The following is an 18,061-nucleotide window of genomic DNA, read 5'->3' as shown; positions in this document are numbered from 1 at the left end:
AATAGTGAGCAGTGACAGTCTTCTCAGCAATGTAGTATGAGGGTCAGGACTCAACACACAACAGTATGATTGCCGAAATCAAGGGAAAAAATGACGATTTCTGTTGGCAAAATAGTACACACTTTAATATAAAGAAAAACAAGCGCGAAAGGTCAGTCAGCTCTAAAGAACTAAGGGGCATATTATCAAGAACGGCTTTAAAAATTATCGCCGGTTTAGCGGCAGAAAACTGCTGCTAAAACGGCGATAATTGGCTTGATAATATGCCCTTGAGAATTCCAATAGAAGTCCATGATCTGGTGTGAACATGGGCTTCTATTGGAATTCTCCACTGCATATTATCAAGCCCAATATCGCTGTTTTAGCAGCAGTTTTGTGGTGCTAAACCGGCGATAATTTTAACGCTGTTCTTGATAATATGCCCCTGGAATCTGATCCTCGATTTAGTGTGACACACAGCTTCTTATGTTTTCTTATAATTGTGAATATGGAACACATTTACATAATCAATGAACATCTTCTACGAACAACATTGTTATCAAAAGCAACACTTTCTGCAAAAACGACTAATCACGTGGTTTCGAAAATGCATCTCCGGTGCACATGTTATCATTGGTTACGCTTTCACATCAATGCTACACTACTGGTGACCTTGGTGTGTCTTGAAGAATAGCAATCCTCTACTTTCTACGCATCTGCTGCTTGGCAAATCCTAACCTCCCAATTATACTGCGCCTCTGGCTTCCTTATCTACATTATTTCTCAGATATGTATTCTTTCAAAGCGGGCTTGTGACGTTCATCTTGTATTATACCTGATTATATTTCCTATTCTGCTGAAGCTCTTATCCACTGTCCTCCCCCAGGGTCCTGTCTCCTTCTGCGCTCTTTTTAGGTTTTGCCTCGGCGAGGCGCATGCGCTAAAAAACCTCATGAGTTCAATAAGGACTCGGGTACACGCCCCAGGCTCCCATTGGCTAGCTCCATAAATGGAGGCTAGCCATTGGGAGCCGAATCTGTCCGTCAACGCGGACCAGATTGGGAGGCGTTCCTGTGTTTTTTTCCGTGGGCGTGGCTACAGAAGGATGGGAGTGGCCACAGAAGAAGGAAGCCGTGCGTTTGTTTTCGTCATTCCGTGACAACGAAGTCCAGGTGAGTGCTTTGTTTGTTTACCCTCCGTGCTGGGGCTAGGGGAGGCTCCCTCCCGCTATCCGTGTGTCCGTTCCCGCCCCCGCACCTCTCCTCCCGCTATCCGTGTGTCCGTTCCCGCCCCGCACCCCTCCTCCCGCTCTCCGTGTGTCCGTTCCTGCCCCGGCACCCCCCATCCCGCTCTCCGTCTGTCCGTTCCCTCCCGCTGATTCTCCCTCCTTCTCTCTCGCCCCCTCCCCTGGTGGCCCTGTCGTGGAATGGGGTGTATGTCGTCCGCAAACACCATGAGGCAGCGGCAGGGACGAGCACACAGCACCCCTCAAAAGCGTGCATCCGTGTATGACCCTTGCTGCGTGGGGGGCCGGTGAGCCGACCGATGTGCACGGCGGCGCATTCAGGGGGTCCTGGAGAGTCGGGTGTATGTCACTCTTACAGCTCCCACTACCGCACCTTCCTCCGCCCTCAGTCTTTGTGAGGTAGTGTCAGGCTGGTCACTCGGAGCTCCCTCGCTCCTCACAGTATTCAGCAGGAGGATCCGGGCAACAGCAGGCCCGCCGCACCCTCGTTCGCTGCCCGGACAGAATTTGTCCACCTACCCTGTCCCCGCAGAGCAGCACGAGCCGGGGCTCCCAGTTTCCAAGAGAGGGCTGGTACAGTGATGACGCCCACCAGTGTCCTGTGCTACGGGCGGCCGAGTGGTCAGTGCCGAGAGCTCCACACCTTAAGGAGGGGGGTCAGTACTCACAGAATTATGGCGCTATAACATGCCCCATTTTCACGGCGTCCTCAGTCCCAAGGCAGTTGCCTCCGTGTGCCCCTGTTGCTTGCTTGTGCCTCCGTGTGCCCCTGTTGCCTGCTTGTGCCTCTGTGTGCCCCTGTTGCCTGCTTGTGCCTCTGTGTGCCCCTGTTGCCTGCTTGTGCCTCCGTGTGCCTGCTTGTGCCTCCGTTTTCGTGCCCCTGTTGCCTGCTTGTGCCTCCGTGTGCCCCTGTTGCCTGCTTGTGCCTCCGTTTTCGTGCCCTTGTCGCCTGCTTGTGCCTCCTTTTTCGTGCCCCTGTTGCCTGCTTGTGCCTCTGTTTTCGTGCCCCTGTCGCCTGCTTGTGCCTCCGTTTTCGTGACCCTGTTGCCTGCTTGTGCCTCCGTTTTCGTGACCCTGTTGCCTGCTTGTGCCTCCGTGTGCCCCTGTTGCCTGCTTGTGCTGTGTAAGTGTGTGTAGAGTGCTCTGTGTGGGTGTGTGTGGGGGGCTTTGTGTGGCTGTGTGTGTGGGGGGCTTTGTGTGGCTGTGTGTGTGGGGGGCTTTGTGTGGCTGTGTGTGTGGGGGGCTTTGTGTGGCTGTGTGTGTGGGGGGCTGTGTGTGGCTGTGTGTGTGGGGGGTTCTGTGTGGCTGTGTGTGTGGAAGGGCATTGTGTGGGTGTTTTTGTCTGTCATTTGCGAGAGATAAAGCTAGTGGCATTGTAAATGACAATGCCATGTATTTATATTAAAACAAAACCTAAATAAAATAAAAATAATGTCAAGAGCAATGCCAATAGCTCTAACTTTAACAAAGGCAAAACCATTGCATTGTAAATGCTTGTTTAAGTATCGCTTTTAGCTGCCAGTTTACAAATGTTCATGGAAATCATGTGGATTTTGTTAGAGGGTGCACATCTGGAACCTTTTCCGTCCGATAGCATGCAGAAAGAAGCATAGTTTTCGATGTTATCCGTCTGTAACAGTAGATGGCAGTGTCCACTATTTTACGAAGAAGGAACGGTAACTTGAGTCAAGTCCTGTCCTTGCAGGCTGCTCGGTTTCATTCATTATTCAAGGGTACTTGGATCTCTAGATCGGAAAAGGCGCACGCTTTAATTTTTAACACATTTTTTTATCAAAAACCCGATTTGGGTAAAAAGGCACCCATTTCTCGCTAGTATATTTTACTGGATACATTAGTTTGTTAGAATTTCCTAATTGGGTGTTTAATGTTGAAATAGGTCTACTTTTCATCTGTTTTTATTTGAACATTGTCATCTTATTACAAATCGTTCTCTGTTTTAGAACTTGCACATGCGAGGCTTTTCTGTTGGCCAGAGGTAAGCTGCATTCTTCACTCTAATGAGACCGAACCCAAATGTCAGTATTTGCCTCTGATCACACTGTATACATATGTATGGTATAGTAAGCTCTTGACTTTTTTGTGTGGATATAATCAAACATTGTGTTGCATTATTTGTTGCCCATGTTCGGCAAAGAAAAGTTACAAACAAGGCATAATAGGCCCATCCTGCAGTCAGCAGATACAAATTGTGCTCCTTGTTTATATTATTGTAAGCCACACCCGTACTTCTATAAGTCGTGCCTCTTGGCATGGAAAACAAGCTGAAATTCTGCTGAAATTCCATAGTGGATACCTTGCAAATACAATGTACATCATTACAATTGAACCACTGTCGTTTTGAAGAAAACTATTGTCATGAGAAGCTGGAGAGAAAACAAAAACTTTACATTTGGCAGGTGTGTCAGTTTAGTGTTAATCAAATAAACTTTTACGATGTTCAGAAGACTCTGTTCAATTATACTTGGTTAAAATAAGCAAATATTTTAAAGAGAGAGGCTGACATAGAAAAGCTTAATATCATGATTATTTTTTAAAACAAAACGCAGAGTGGTTTGGCGACAACCTGATCATAATAGGGCCCACCCACCCCGCCTGTCACAGGGAGAGGTGATCAACCTTCGATCTTAGCAGATATAGGTATGTCTGTGGTCCTAGTTTAGGGTCTGCAGTGTTTGTGTGGCATCAGCATCACTCTAAAATGTTAGAGATCTTAGTAGTCCCTTTGCCGAGCCCACTGACGGGGACATCTGACTGCCCTTCGGTTCCTCAAGTTCGACAGCCTACAAGGAGGGAATCCTTCTCAGACGATGCTGCCCAGGCTGTGCTTTAGAGGCCCTTTCTGTATATTGGCGTGCTCCATCTGCACCTATTGCGATGAAAAGAGTGGATGTTTTCTTGAAGCTTGTGGCCAGGGCTCAAATGGGCCTCCTTTTCTCTAAGCACTGTTGACTTAAGGTTGTGTGCTGACCGCCAAAACAGGACAGAGCAAGGTCCGCTGGTCTGGAGAGCCAGGTGTCAGTAATAACATTATAAATGGAGTCGAAAGTTGTACCAGCCAGGCGAAGACTCCAGGGACTGTTTTAAGTAATTCATGCAACATATGAAGTATTTATATCATGAAGCATTTTCTGTTGTCTTCATTTGCTGTTTTCGCTGCTAAAAGCCATGACCGTCTTTTGCTGAACTCCTATTGTCAACCATCCTTGCCTCTTGCCACATCCTCCCTCCCTTTGGTGACATCTCACTCTAATTCAATTTTTCCTCTAATCCTTCCTTGCTTTCACCTAATACATCCTCTTGACCCTTTTTCTTTTCTCCTTATTCTACTCCTCCCCTCGCTCCATTTTCCTTACACCATCATCCTTCTCACGGACAGTAGCAATGAAGCTGGCTACAGCTTGAACTTTTGATTGGTACCATACTCGTTAGTGGCTTTTGAACTCAACTATCAACGATTGATGAATTGCAGGACATCGGTTTGATATCTGATGGGGTTCTGTGAGTTGAGCGGCAGCCTCCTCTGGTCCTTGAGCTTCCGGGACCTCGGGTAGTCCAGAGGCAAGTTTTGCTAGTGGGCAGGTAGCTTCAGAGCTTCTCTAAATGTCCCTGTGGATTAGGTCTAGAATCTGTCTCTCATTGTTTTTCTGAATAACCCCAAAATGGTTAATATTCAGGCAAATGTAAGAGCAGCTCTTCTAGTTTTCATGTTGCAAACCAGTAAATAGCCCTTCTACGCAGTAGTCACAGAAATCTTCAGTCTACTCCCCTTTCTTCTTCTAGGCACATTCTGAAGTACCATTAGATCAAGCAGGGGCTTTTAATAGGAGAGCAAGCATACTGTTTGGAAGTGCTCCTAATGCAATCCCGAGAGGCTTCCCAAAAACATATATAATATTGTGTAGTATATTTCCTGTCCTTGGATAATGGCTGTTGTTGCTAAAATACCCCAAAAGTCAAGTGCGGTAAAAATTCATAATAGCTGAGGGCATTCTTAACTCACTAGTTCAGCCAACTTCACTTCAGTGCATTCAGCATCTTATGCTGTCCTGTCTCCAGGATCTCCCACATAGTAGAGGCGACAAATTCTGGAGTTGACATATTCCTGAAAAAGCTTGATAATGGTGTATGTCTCTTCACTCACTAATGTCTGGAAAGCAATCCAATGGCAACTTCTCTTGCAAGCAGCATAGCTTAGCAAGGCCTTTAACACACGCAAGAAAGATTAAATTCCCAATTTAAAGACAAACATACAAGGGGTGCAGTGGGCCCTCTCTCACCCTTAGCTTTTGTGACCCTGTACCTGCTAGCCTAATGATAGCCATGCCCCTGCCTCCTTCATCTTCTTGCTTAGGAGTGTGTGATCCCCGCCTTAATCACCTGTGGGGGTAGCTCACTTTAAGGATCCCCTCCCCCTTTGCTTAGAAGAAGCCTCTAGCCTGTTTCAGGCGGTCCTACAATCAAATTGGCCATAGAGAAGTTACACCAACAAGAAAGCATTACAAATTAAGACAGAGTAGTGCTGCGCTATGCAATGAGGTGCAGGGGCTGCATTTACAAGGCCCTGCCCTAAATGTGACCGCTATGGCAAGATATGGTCTAATGCTTGTTGTGCCACAGAACCAACCAAGCTTGCCAAATTGATGAGGCCCAACTAGGCTGAATGTTGTCACTTGTTGCTTGTGTTCTCGTCTACTGGAGACATAGCGTGGTAGTTCAGGGTAAAGTCTGAATTTCATATGGTCTTTCTCTGGAGCTGCGTAGTGGGCAAAAACAATGTTGGACTTTAATGCAGGTCAAGTTTACCTTTGGCTGGAGTCAGTGCCACTTAACAATCTTCTTCAACATAATCAAAAATATGTACTTATGAGACATCAAAAAGAAGCCCATTTTGAAGCCCTAACTTTGAATTCCATGGAATTTATCAAATTCACTCCGATTAGTATTTGAATATGCTATTTGATCGTTCTTGCAGTATAGTGGGGTGTGTTCATTTTGCCTTTGCTGCAGTTGTTTGACTGTCCTGTGGGGCAGGTATAAAGACACATACAAGCCTACCTAGAGGAATCTTCTGTCTAGTGTTTGCGGGATCATTTTTTAACACTGCAGGACGTGTTCTCCGAGGATCTGAGTGCTTGATCTTTTAAACCATTTCTCCCACCCATGATGTGCAGGTGATTATTAAATACAGCCCCCCTGTTCAGCTCTGCTAAACTGAAATTGGTAAAACACACAGATTATTCTCTGATTAAAATGTCATTTTGGAGATACCCAATGAATCAAGGTAGTAAACCTTCAAGAAGGTCGGCATCATGTTTTTGCCATAAAGGCAAGCGAAAATTAGCTTACTCTGCTTTTCATTTTGTTCTGGATTAAATGTGTTTATTTAAGGGTATTTTATGGATTCTAAGGATTGTTTGGATAATTGAAACACCGCTTATACATCAGTGATTATCCGTCAATGGGCAGGCCCTACAGGACAGTCTTTGATTAGTCGTATCTCTGCAGTGGGAGCAAGCATAGAAAAGAGAGCTTCTCTGATAAGAGCATGTTTGTAGTATGGAGGCAAATTTGAGGTCAGGGGGTTCATTATTTTTCTTGATTAGCTTTCATTATTTAAATACATTATGGGTGTTTATATTGACAATTAAATTGTGAAGGTTTTTTCAGTATAAAGAAAGGATGGAATGGAGTAAAGAAGCTTCGGACCGATGATTTAAAGAGCTGTAGTTGGTTGGGAAGTTTTGTGGTAACCTTCATACATTTTGCGAGTTGTAGGGGTAATGTGCGCATTAGTGGCTGCATTATTTTGGGCATGGTTTTCATTACTTTATTCTCATCTCCTTTTGGCCAAACGTTCTGTGGCTTGCTTGTGTTTCAAACGGGGCAAGCAGTGTTGCCTTGTGAAAAACTTGCATGCCAAGACTCAACCTCAGTGGACGTGCATTTCCGTTGTATATATACAGTTTCATACAATATTGGTCCAGGAATTGTTTAAAATGCACAATTACTTGGCGTTGTTAAGAAAAGAAAATTCTTGGGGAGAGAACTCGGTCTCTTCAGAAACCTGCTGAAAAGCTGCATCTGATGTTGTAGTTTTTCTCAAGTTAGTTAAGGGCAGAGCAGGCCCTTCCTAAGAAAGCGCCCTGGGCGCGAGAGAAGTTTTGCCCTGGCTAAAGCTAATGAATAGAATGAGGAGGCCCCTTTTGTGTTTTCTGGTCTGTCCCTGGCTGAGCGGTGAATGGTCCTCCTCGAATACAGACATCTCCCTACCTCCCCCAGCTCACCTAAAACGCCCCCGACTGAGCGCCTCACACTGATGAGGGTACTGCTGGCGTGTGTCCGTAGGGGATGACAAGGTGAAGGCAGGCTGAAGAAAGGGTCCAATGGGGTGAAATACATTGCCCGTGGTATGATAATGAAAGACCACTTTAAACTGGCAAGTCTGGCAGAGAAACGAGCACGCGGGGGCATGGGCAGGGCTGGAGCAAGTGAGACAGTTGCATAAGCCTCTCAGAAGATTGGCGCCCTGGGCCTTCGCCCAGCGCGCCCATGCCAAAAGCCGGCCCAGGTTATTGGAATAACTATAGAGTTATTGCGGTATTTTACAGAAGGATTACAATTGTCTAAAGAACTTCCTTTAAAGTCCCCACAACCCTTCCTGTCCATGACTCTGCAAAGGAGCATCGTCTGAGGTTCAAATGTTGTCTCCGCTGTCCGTGTGCCGGGCTGGTACCGCTTTAAAGGGCAGCCATATTTAGGCGAACTGAAATGGTCCCTCAGCAGATCGGGCTTGATTCAGTCTATGTTTAGTCAGGAAATTCAAAGCTCGGAGCTGCAGCCGCCCTCGGAGCTCTGCCCAGCGCAGCCATGTGTTCGTGCCGGCTGCAGGACAGACGCCGCAGACCCCAGACGGCTCGGAGAATGTGACCATTGGAGAAGGGAGCCGAGGCGCGCGACCATGAGTAAGTGAAACGTTCCATGGGAATCTATGCTGTGGCCTCGAGTGTCCGTGGACCGGGTCCTTTCCCGGCAACGTGCAGTGACGATAGCTCCCGTTAGCCGGGCTCCTGACCCGTCTCGAGCCCGCAGCCCCTTATCCGGGCTCCTGACCCGTCTCGAGCCCGCAGCCCCTTATCCTACTTACAGCGTGTTCTTATCGTCTGTGGATCTGCTTCCACTTGCTTTTTGTATAAAACCATATACATATTTGACTGCTAGTTTTACCAGCGAACACTCGGTTTCAATAAGCACGCGTTTCCGCATCTTAACCACTTCCTGCTGCATTTGGCTGCAGGCGGTCTGTATCGGTTCTAACGACAATGCAGTTTACTGTGGGCCAAGTCAGAGGCCTGCTGGAGGCGTGGCTCCCGTGTTGTGAGAGTAGCAGTGATTGGATATTCACCTTGTAAATGCAGCCCCTGCGCCTCGTGGCATACCGCAGCGCTACTCGGTCTTCGTTTGTTATGCTTTCCTGTTGGTGCAGCCTCTCTTTGGCAACTTTGAATGAGGGTACCTGTCTGAAACGCTCTAGACTAGAGGCTTCTTCCTTTAAGCAAAGGGGTGAGTGACCGGGCTGGGAGGGGGTTGTGAGGGGGGCGGGGGGAGGCGGTGGGTCCTCAAAGTGAGCTTCTCCCCCAGGCGATTAAGACCGATAGTCAATGACCGGGGGTTGGATATGAGGGATCAGGAAAGATGAGGGTAACTGTGAAGGAAGAGGAAAATAAGGTGCAGACATAGAAAACAAATATTTACAATGCAATAGGTCTCACATTTGTCAAAGGTATTGTACTGTAATTGCATTTATACAGCGCTTACTACCCCTGACGAGGCGTCAAAGCGCTTTTTATGGCGGGTAGCACGCTACTCCGGGACCCATAGAGGATTAGTGTTGAATTAGTATAGTGAAACATGCAAGTACATTTTAAGTGGTGGATAGGTTAGTCAGTTATTTGGAATGATAGCAGAAGGATAGAGGAGGACAAAGGGTTGTATTTATTCATCGCTTGTTGGCGCACGCTATTCAGGAAGCCTATAAAGGATTAGTGGTGAATTAATATGGTGAAATATGAGGTAAATTCAGTGGTGGATATTAGTCTGTTACTTGGAGTGAGAAGGATAGTGGAGGGATAAAAGGGGGCGAAAGATTTGCATTCCTATAGCACTTGTTACCCCTGATAGGTGTTGAAGTGCTTTTCTGGCGAGTAGCACGCCACTCCGGAACCCATAAAGGATTAGTGTTGAAAATTAGTATAGTATACATATGAAGTAATTTGAGTAGTAGATATGTTATTCAGTTAATTGGGCAGTATATTAGTATAGTTTTTACATTTTTTAAAAAAATATTTGTATTTGCTTTTTTACAGTGCAGAAACGCAACTGGCATGTCACATAGGACCATCAACCACCACCGCATGTCCCCCCCCCCTCACTCCCCCCTTCCCCAAAATCATAAGTTAATCCTCCTTTCTATCCAGCTTTACATTGCTTCTCCAAGGACCACAGAGTACTAAATCGCAGACCCAAATAGATCCGCCCCCCCAACAAAAGCAGCCAAGCTCCCTTCCTCTCTGGTTCACAGCCCTCCATCCAAGCCATGATATCGGCGCCAATTTCCCCACACCTTATTAAACTTCTTAGGGCACCCCATTGCCTTGTACGTGATCCTCTCTGCAGCCATGTATAGGTCCATGCCCCATCTCCACTCATCGAGCCCTGGCGGGGCAGGAGCCCCACACGCTTTCGCCACATCCCTCTTAGCTACCACCATAGCCAGAACTACAAAGATCAGGAGTGGGCGGCTCAGGTCAATATCATTCGTAATACCTAGCAGGATCAATTTGGGATCTAGCGGTAGGGTGGCCTCCACAACCTCAACCAACTCCTTCAAAACCTCTGCTCAGTACTGCTGTATGTTGGTGCACTGCCAAATAATGTGGTAGAAATCCCCCCTCTCCTGTCCACATCTGAGGCACCTTGTGTCGCTGGCCCTCCCAATACGGTGTAGGCGTACCCTATCGTAATGGGCCCTATGTAAGATTTTAAACTGGATAAGCCGTAGGCGGGACTTGATGGCAACTTCCCGTGGATGCATCAGGGCCGTGTCCCAATCCACCGTATTCCTCTCCCCCACATCCCGCTCCCATGATTCTCTAAGTTTTACAAGTCCATCTGGTATATTATTGATCAATGTTTTATAGGTCAGAGAGACTGCCTTGCACGGAATATGTACCTGTAGCAATCGCCCCTCCAGTGGTGCATACTCCGGCAAGGGCCCCACCAGAGTCCTCTCCGCCAGCCATGCGTGTCGCAGCTGCACATATCTATAGTACTGTGTGTGGTGCAGCCCAAATTCCACCCTCAAAACTTGGAAAGACTTTAGTTCCCCCCTCTTCAACAGGTCCCCTAATATGGAGATACCAATATCTTCCCACCTCTGGAACCCACGCAGTTTGTGTAGCTCCTTCAGCCAAGTACAGTGCCATATTGGGGTCTGTTTCGTCATTGTGTGCTTCTAGCCTATTGCCCTAGTCGCCCTCTCCCAAATCCCCAGCGTGACCCTGGTGGCCGAGAGCAGTCGTTCCTTCCCCTTGCTTCCATATATGTAGTAGAGGCAGGTGCGCCGCGCCATGGTTCTCCTCTCTAGGCCGTAAGTGGGATGCATTGCCGAGGCATGCAGCCCATTCATTGATGGGGGCAAGATGTTCCATCCAGTAATAAGCTTCGATGTTTACGTCCAAGTCTGTGCAACCACAAAAGGAGGAGTCTTCTTAATCAGGATAACAACCCCTCTGGAGCCCATTGTATACCCTGCATGTGCCAGCACTCTGTAGGGACCCCTCGCCAGGAAGCCACACTTGGTGCCCCAAAGGTGTGTCTCCTACATTAGAACAATATCAGGCCCCACTCGTTTCACGTAGGCTTGTACCAAACCCCTTTTAACTTTGTTGCCCAGGCCATTCACGTTCTAAGTGAGGACTGTAGTCCCCCCTCTAGTCTGGACCTCCGTCCCATGACTACCTAGCAATGTACAGGGCACCGTACCACAAAACTCACAATTGCAGAGGGAGTTAGGCTCCGGGATCCCAGGTGTGAATTACGGTCCCAATCATGATATGCTGAAATAAACCCCCCCAACAAACAACCCCAACTCTAGGGCTGGCTCGTCTAGATCCGCCCTCCCCCAATCCCACGAAAAGAGTAACTTTCCCCCACATCTACCCCACCCCACCTCCCTCTCCCCTCCAGTCCCATCGCCATCTTACGACAGAGATTAGGCCTTCCAGGTGAAGGAGGTCTGTCGCCAAGTAATCCACTCTGAAACCGACAACCAAGAAACCTACGCAGGTATACGTGCAAGCAAATGCGAACAATAAAGAGCATTAAACCAAAAAACAAAGCAAATTGTAAGGGGTTGTCCAACTTGCGTGTTCTCCGACCACTTAGTCCATACTCGGTCAGCCCATTGTGTCCTATTTTCACGAATTAGAGTCCAGGTGGTCCCCCTGCGACGTCCCCGCTTCCCGAACAGGATCCTGTTTCAATTCGTTGATCGCCACAACCAGGGGATGCAGAGATTGCTCTTCCGTGTCATCACCTTCCGAAGAGGTACCACCATGCTCTTCCTCCTCCTCCGACCATGCGTTTACAGCAAGACATTGGAACCTGGAGCCCGTCAGCCGACCGGGGTCCAGGGAGGGCGAGCTCCGTCGCTGTACTGATCCTTTTACAGGGTAAGGGGTTGGCGCCACTGTCCTACTTCCACGCGTTTGCCTCAGTCTCTGTGGCTTTGGCGACCCCCTCAAGGGTTTTCCAGCATCCGATGCCACCCGAGCCCCTACCGCAAGTCTTGTCAGGGGGGACGCTCCTCCAGCCACTGCCATGCGTCTTCTGGGTGTGAAAAGAAGTACGTTCATTCTTTGTAGATGACTTTTAACTTGGCAGTGAAAAGAAGCATGTACTGACTGCGAAGATCCCTCAGTTTAGCCTTCACCGCATCAAAGGAGCACCTCTGCTTCTGCACCCCCTGGCTGTAGTCTGGGAATATCATGATCTGGGTGTTCTCCAGACGGATTTCCCCTAGCATCCGAGCTTCCCTTAAGATCATGTCTCTATCCACGAAATTCAGGAAGCAGGCAATAACTGGCCGCTGCCTAGCACCCACCGGTGGTTTTGCCAGCAGTGACCAATGGGCCCGCTCTATCACAAAGCAAGTTGAGAACGTATCTTTCAGAAAAGTGCGCAGCAGCCAGGAGCGCAGGAACTCCGCCATATAAGTACCTTCAATTCCTTCCCTAAATCCCGCAAAACAGAGGTTATTGCGCCGGGCTCTGTTTTCTGCATCGTCGACCTTCCACATGAGCTGTTTATGCGAGGATTGGAGCTCTGCCAAGCCCTTCTTCAGGCCCTGAATGGTGTCTTCGGCCTCCCCCAACCTTGTCTCAGCCACTGTCACCCGCTCCATCAAATTTCGAAAGTCCTGCCCCAGGAGAGTCACCTCGGAGCCCACCTCCCCGATCTTGGTTTCCAGGGCCGCACGGGATGCCTGTATGTCCTCTCGTGATGCTTGTATAGCCCCCATAAAGAGGGCCGTGTCTGTACGCACTCCCGGCGAGTCAGTCTCCTGGGGGAGAGGCGTTGTGGTGTATCAGTCTAGGGTCCCCTGTCGGGGGGGTCCTGAGTTCTCTATCTTTCTTGCCCATGTTGCGCTGCCCACTAGCAGTGCTTCGGCCGGGTCTTTGCTATCCTCTGACTCCTCCGGTTCTTGCCGCCCCTCACCCCGTCACTGCCCCTCCTTAGTGCAGCTCCTCACCAAGCGACATCCGGCGCCCGTCCCTTGTCCACTCCAGATAGCCCCCTGATGGTCCATCTCCCGGCACCCGGGGGAGGAGGGGGAGCGTAATAAGCTGAACAGGCACCCGAGGCAGAATGGGTATCTCACCCGCTCAGCCGACTTTCGACATATATGCCCCGGGGTTTCACCTCTGTTGTAGCTGGAGGCGTCGATCAAACAGCCCCTGCGCCAAGCCTCCTCACCCGGCTCCAGTGGTCCAGTCAGCGCCCTCTCACTGGCGCCCTTCCTCTATGGCGACCCACTATCCACTGTCCGGACGCTCGTATTTCCGGGGGGGGGGGGGCACTTCAGTCCCTCAAGTCTGCCCAGTCTATTCGCCTGCTCCACAGGCCAGCCAGGAGGACTCCTCTCAGCCAAGTCCCGCCTTCCCCAGGCAGTGTGTGGCAGGGGGGGCGCCGAGGAGGATCACTGTCTCCCCCTCCGCAGGACCTCTCCAATGTGGGGCTTCACCTTGTAACCCCCCCGGACCCTGCAGGGCCCCAAACGGCCTCTGCAGCCGATGTACGGAGGTGGGGGGTGGGGGAAACCCGCCTGCGTCCAGGCACAATCAGGCTCTGGGCCGTCACCCCCCCCCCCACGCCCGACTGCAGCAGGTGTTCGTGGCATCTCCCAATCCCGGCCGAAGTGGCCCCTGATCCGTCGGCGGTGCTTCCGCTGGCCTCGCTCGGCCGCTCTCACCTCAGGCCGCCGCAGGTCCTCTCGAGGCCTCGAGGCCCCGCCCTGGCCCTCCTACTCTGTGATCGGGGCCGCGGCTGCTCCTGTTCGGGGCCGGGCTGTGGCGGGCCGCCTATCCTTCGCCGCCGCCACTGACCGTCGACAGGGCTGCACACTCCTGGATGCCGGGTCCCCACAGGCCGCAGCGTCCCCTGGCGCTCCTCGATGTTGACAGGATCACATCGGCACCATCTTAGGCCACACTGCCGATGCTTGGAGCCAGTCTCCACCTCCGCACTTAGCGTGGTCCCCCAGCACCCGGACCAGCCACGAGACCGTCTGAGGGAACAGGAACCCTCTCAAAGTCATAATCGTTAGTTTTCAGGACTGTGGGCTACCATATGAGCAGATGGATCAATGAATCAAGCCGGAGCTCCGCAGGCAAACGTCCTACTCGACCATGTTGTTGGCCACGCCCCCCTCAGTATATTAGTATAGTTGAATATGGAATTTGAGAAGTGAACATGTTAGTCTGTTAATTTTATTTGAAAAGGATAGTGGAGGGATACAAGAGTGAAGGATTTAAATTTTTTTATTTTTATTTTTTTTAGGTCTTAGCAGTATTAAGAGGCTTTTGGATGAGTAAAAGGGAGTTTTGGAGGGGAAGAGTCAGAGGGGAGAGTTAAGAAAGGTTTGTTTTAGGGGATCGGTGTAGTAAAAAGAGGTGTCTGATGATGCAAGGAGGGGTAGAGCAGGAGAGAGTCTAGAAAGGGTTATTTTGGCGATCATAGTAGTGGTATGGAGTTTGGGATAAATGAGAGAGTGGATGAAGAGGATATATTGATAGATGTATAGGATGAGAGATAGGGTAGTGCATTGGAAGAGTAGTAGAAAGAAGTTTGAGATGAGTCAGCAGGTTGGGCTAGAAGATATATTGAGCGAAGTATAGGCTGAGAAATAGTCTAGTGCATTGGAAATGCTAAATTAGAAGAAAGTGATAAATATATAGATCCATAAGTACATTGAAAGTATATAGATACATAAAGGAAGTAAGTATATTTAGATTAAATATATTGATAGAGGCACAGGATGATAAATAGGGTAGTGCATTGGATATGCTTTTTTAGGAGAAAAGTAACAGACACACAGATCCAAGTGCATGGTAGGTACATAGATGCAAAATAGAAGTATGTAAATGTAGACCAAGGATGATTTTTATTTGTTGTTTATTATTATTATTTTTTTTCTTTCTTTTTTCTTAACAACATAATTATTTTACATGTTTTATAAAGTAATACACACAGATAGGTACACATCTATAGTGCAAACAAATGCTTATATACAGGGGGATATGCTGTAAATTTCTGTTTCTGTAGGGTGCTAATGTGGGGAAGAGCCAAATCTTGAGTAGTTTTCTGAAGATAAGGTGGTTGTCGTGGATCTTATGTTGGGGGGTAAAGAGTTCCATAGTTTGGCTGCTTGAACAGAGAAGGATGTGTGCCATCCATGTTTTTTTTTCTTGTATGGTGGGATTTTGAGGCGAGATGCTCCTTTAGAGCAGAGGTTCCTTTGTTGAATGAGTTAGGTCATTTTATTCCTGATGAAGAATGTTCCTATTCCATGTATTGCTTTGTGGGTAATACAAAGCAGCTTGAACGTGGATTTTCTGGCAACCGGTAACCAATGCAGGGCTTTCAAGGCAGGGGAGATGTGGTCTCGTGGTTTGATATGTAAGAGTAGTCTGACAGCCGAGTTCTGAATCCGTTGTAGTCTTTTCATGGTCGTTAAAGGTGATCCGTGGTAGAGGCTATTGGCGTAATCGAGTTTGGTTAGAACAAGGGAGATGGTAGCTTGGACCTTGTGTGGAAATCCCAAATGAGGGAAAATTTGTCGCAGCGTTTTTATAGTAGCAAAGCTTGATCTTGTTAGTTTATCCACTTGGGCATTCATCGACAGCTTTGAGTCCATGGTCATTACGAGGTTTCTTACTTCCTTCGATACTTTAGGCAGTGATCCCAGTTCATCAGGCCATGCGGCAAGCGGGTTGTAATTTTTCCAACCACCACACGTGAGTATTTCAGTTTTTGAAGCATTCAATTTGAGATGGCTCCAGGTCATCCACTGATTGAGTAGGAGCTTGCAGCATTTCCTAGAGGACTACGTTTGAGGAATTACAACTGGGACCAGAGAAGCAGCCTTTGCATGGTCTAGAGGGCTAAGAATGGGGAAATCCCACTGGGAACAGAGACACAGCTCCAGCACTTTCTAGAGGACTTAGAATGAGGAATTACCAACAGGACCTGAGAAGCAGCTGGCAGCACTGCGTAGAGGATTTAGAATGAGGAATTACTGAGGGGACCAGAGTAACAGCACTGTCTCAAGGACTTAGGAAAAGGAATTACCACTAGAACCAGAGAAGCAGCGAGTAGCACTGCTTAGAGGACTTAGAATGAGGAATTACAGACGGGACAAAAGAATCAACTAGCAGCATGGCCTAGAGGACTAAGAATGAGGAATTCCAATTGGGAGCAGTGAAGCAGCAAGCAGCACTGTCTAAAGGACTTAGAGTGAGGAATTACCACTGTGACCAGAGAGACAGCTGGAGCACTGCCTAGAGGACTTAGTTTTAGGAATTACAACTGGGACCAGAGAAGCAGCTGTTGCACTGTCTAGAGGGCTAAGAATAAGGAATTCTCACCGGGAACAGAGACCGCTGCAGCACTGTCTAGAGGTCATATAATGAGGAATTACCACTGGGACCGGAGAAGCAGCTGCAGCACTGTTTAGAGGGATATGAATGAGGATTTACTGACAGAACCAAAGATGCAGCTGCAACACTGCCTAGAGGACTTTGAATGAGGAATTACTGATGACACCAGAGAAGCAGTCTGTAGTAATGTTTAGAATTGCATTATGCAGTTATGATGCAGTGGAACTACATCACAGTGAATGTTCTAATGTAAACCAGCACTTGGTGAGACTGCTGATGGTTGCTGCATATATCTGGTGAACTTACATCCAGAGTCCCGTTTTATAAATGCATTTGTATTTTGTAATGTTTTATAAATGCATTTGTATTTTGTAATGTTTTATAAATGCATTTGTATTTTGTAATGTTTTCTGGAAGAATGTTTTTATTTATATACATAGACTTCGCATTCTCCTAATGTTTTCTTATTTTTTCTTTTAGATTCCATAGGGGGGAAGATGTGTAGTAATGTTTAGAATTGCATGATGCAGTTATGATGCAGTGGAACTGCAGTGGAACTGCATCATGCAATTCTAAACATTACTACACATCTTCCCCCCCTATGGAATCTAAAAGAAAAAATAAGAAAACATTAGGAGAATGCTAAGTCTATGTATATAAATAAAAACATTCTTCCAGAAAACATTACAAAATAAAAATGCATTTATAAAACATTACAAAATACAAATGCATTTATAAAACAATACATTGCAGATGAGATACTTTGCACAAACTAGCAAAACTCCATTTCTTGCCATCATCTAGTTCAGCCACAGAACCTTTAACAGAAACTACTTTTTGTGGCTGAGAAAACTTACTTTCTCCCTTCCTTACAAAACCAAATTTTCTTACAACAACCCAATCACCTTCCGCAAAGACCAACTCCTTAGCACATTTCCTATTATCAAATTCCTTCTTATTACGCCACTGACAGTCTTCAAATCTTGACCTCATCCTTTCCCTATCTACCCAAACCTGATTTTTTTCCTTTAACCACATCGGAGACTCCTTAGTACCCGGTTCTCTTCCCTTCAAAGCCACAAAAGGAGAAATTCCAGTTACAGAATGAGGCATAATTCTATGACCCCACATCATTCTCTGTAATTCATCTTTCCATAATAATCCATTAGCCAAAGAAAGTTGAATACAATCCATTACAATTCTGTTCACCCTTTCTACAAGTCCATTGGCTTGCGGATGGAACAAAGCCACTCTCTCATGAATAATTCCAAGACTAAAAAGAAAACTAAGTCATTTCCGAAGAAACTAACTGAACACCATTATCAGTTACAAGAGTTTTTGGCACCCCATCTTCCAAGAAAACTTCATTTAAAAATGCTATTACATTTGCAGTGCAGACTTGCCCCATTGATTTGTAAGTAAACCATTTACTATGGTAATTAACCAATACGAGTAAAAACCGATTATTGCTTCCCAACTTGTCAATCGGACCCAAAACATCCAAACCTAATTTCTCCCAAGGTTTCATAGGTAATTCCACACATATCAATGGAGGTTCTCTTGTAGCTTTTACCTTATCACAATTCCCGCAAGCATGACA

General features: G+C 47.4%; 1 protein-coding gene across 6 annotated transcripts in view; it reads left to right on the top strand.

The window, feature by feature from the left end:
- Positions 1 to 18,061, top strand: part of TRAK1 (trafficking kinesin protein 1) — a 480,308-nt gene that overhangs the window by 112,636 nt on the left and 349,611 nt on the right. For 3 of the 6 annotated variants that reach the window (XM_086941745.1, XM_086941744.1, XM_086941742.1), the window contains exon 1: positions 8,084 to 8,208. The exons of the other annotated variants lie outside the window; for them this stretch is intronic. In XM_086941745.1, coding sequence (XP_086797871.1) covers positions 8,205 to 8,208 — 4 coding nt within the window. In that variant the 5' untranslated portion in view covers positions 8,084 to 8,204. Of the gene's footprint in view, positions 1 to 8,083; positions 8,209 to 18,061 lie in introns of those variants that run through there. 6 annotated transcript variants of the gene reach the window in all.

The sequence above is a fragment of the Lissotriton vulgaris genome, chromosome 10 (assembly GCF_964263255.1).
Source record: "Lissotriton vulgaris chromosome 10, aLisVul1.2, whole genome shotgun sequence".
Classification (NCBI taxonomy): domain Eukaryota; kingdom Metazoa; phylum Chordata; class Amphibia; order Caudata; family Salamandridae; genus Lissotriton; species Lissotriton vulgaris.
This window is presented reverse-complemented; position numbering and strand designations above follow the sequence as displayed.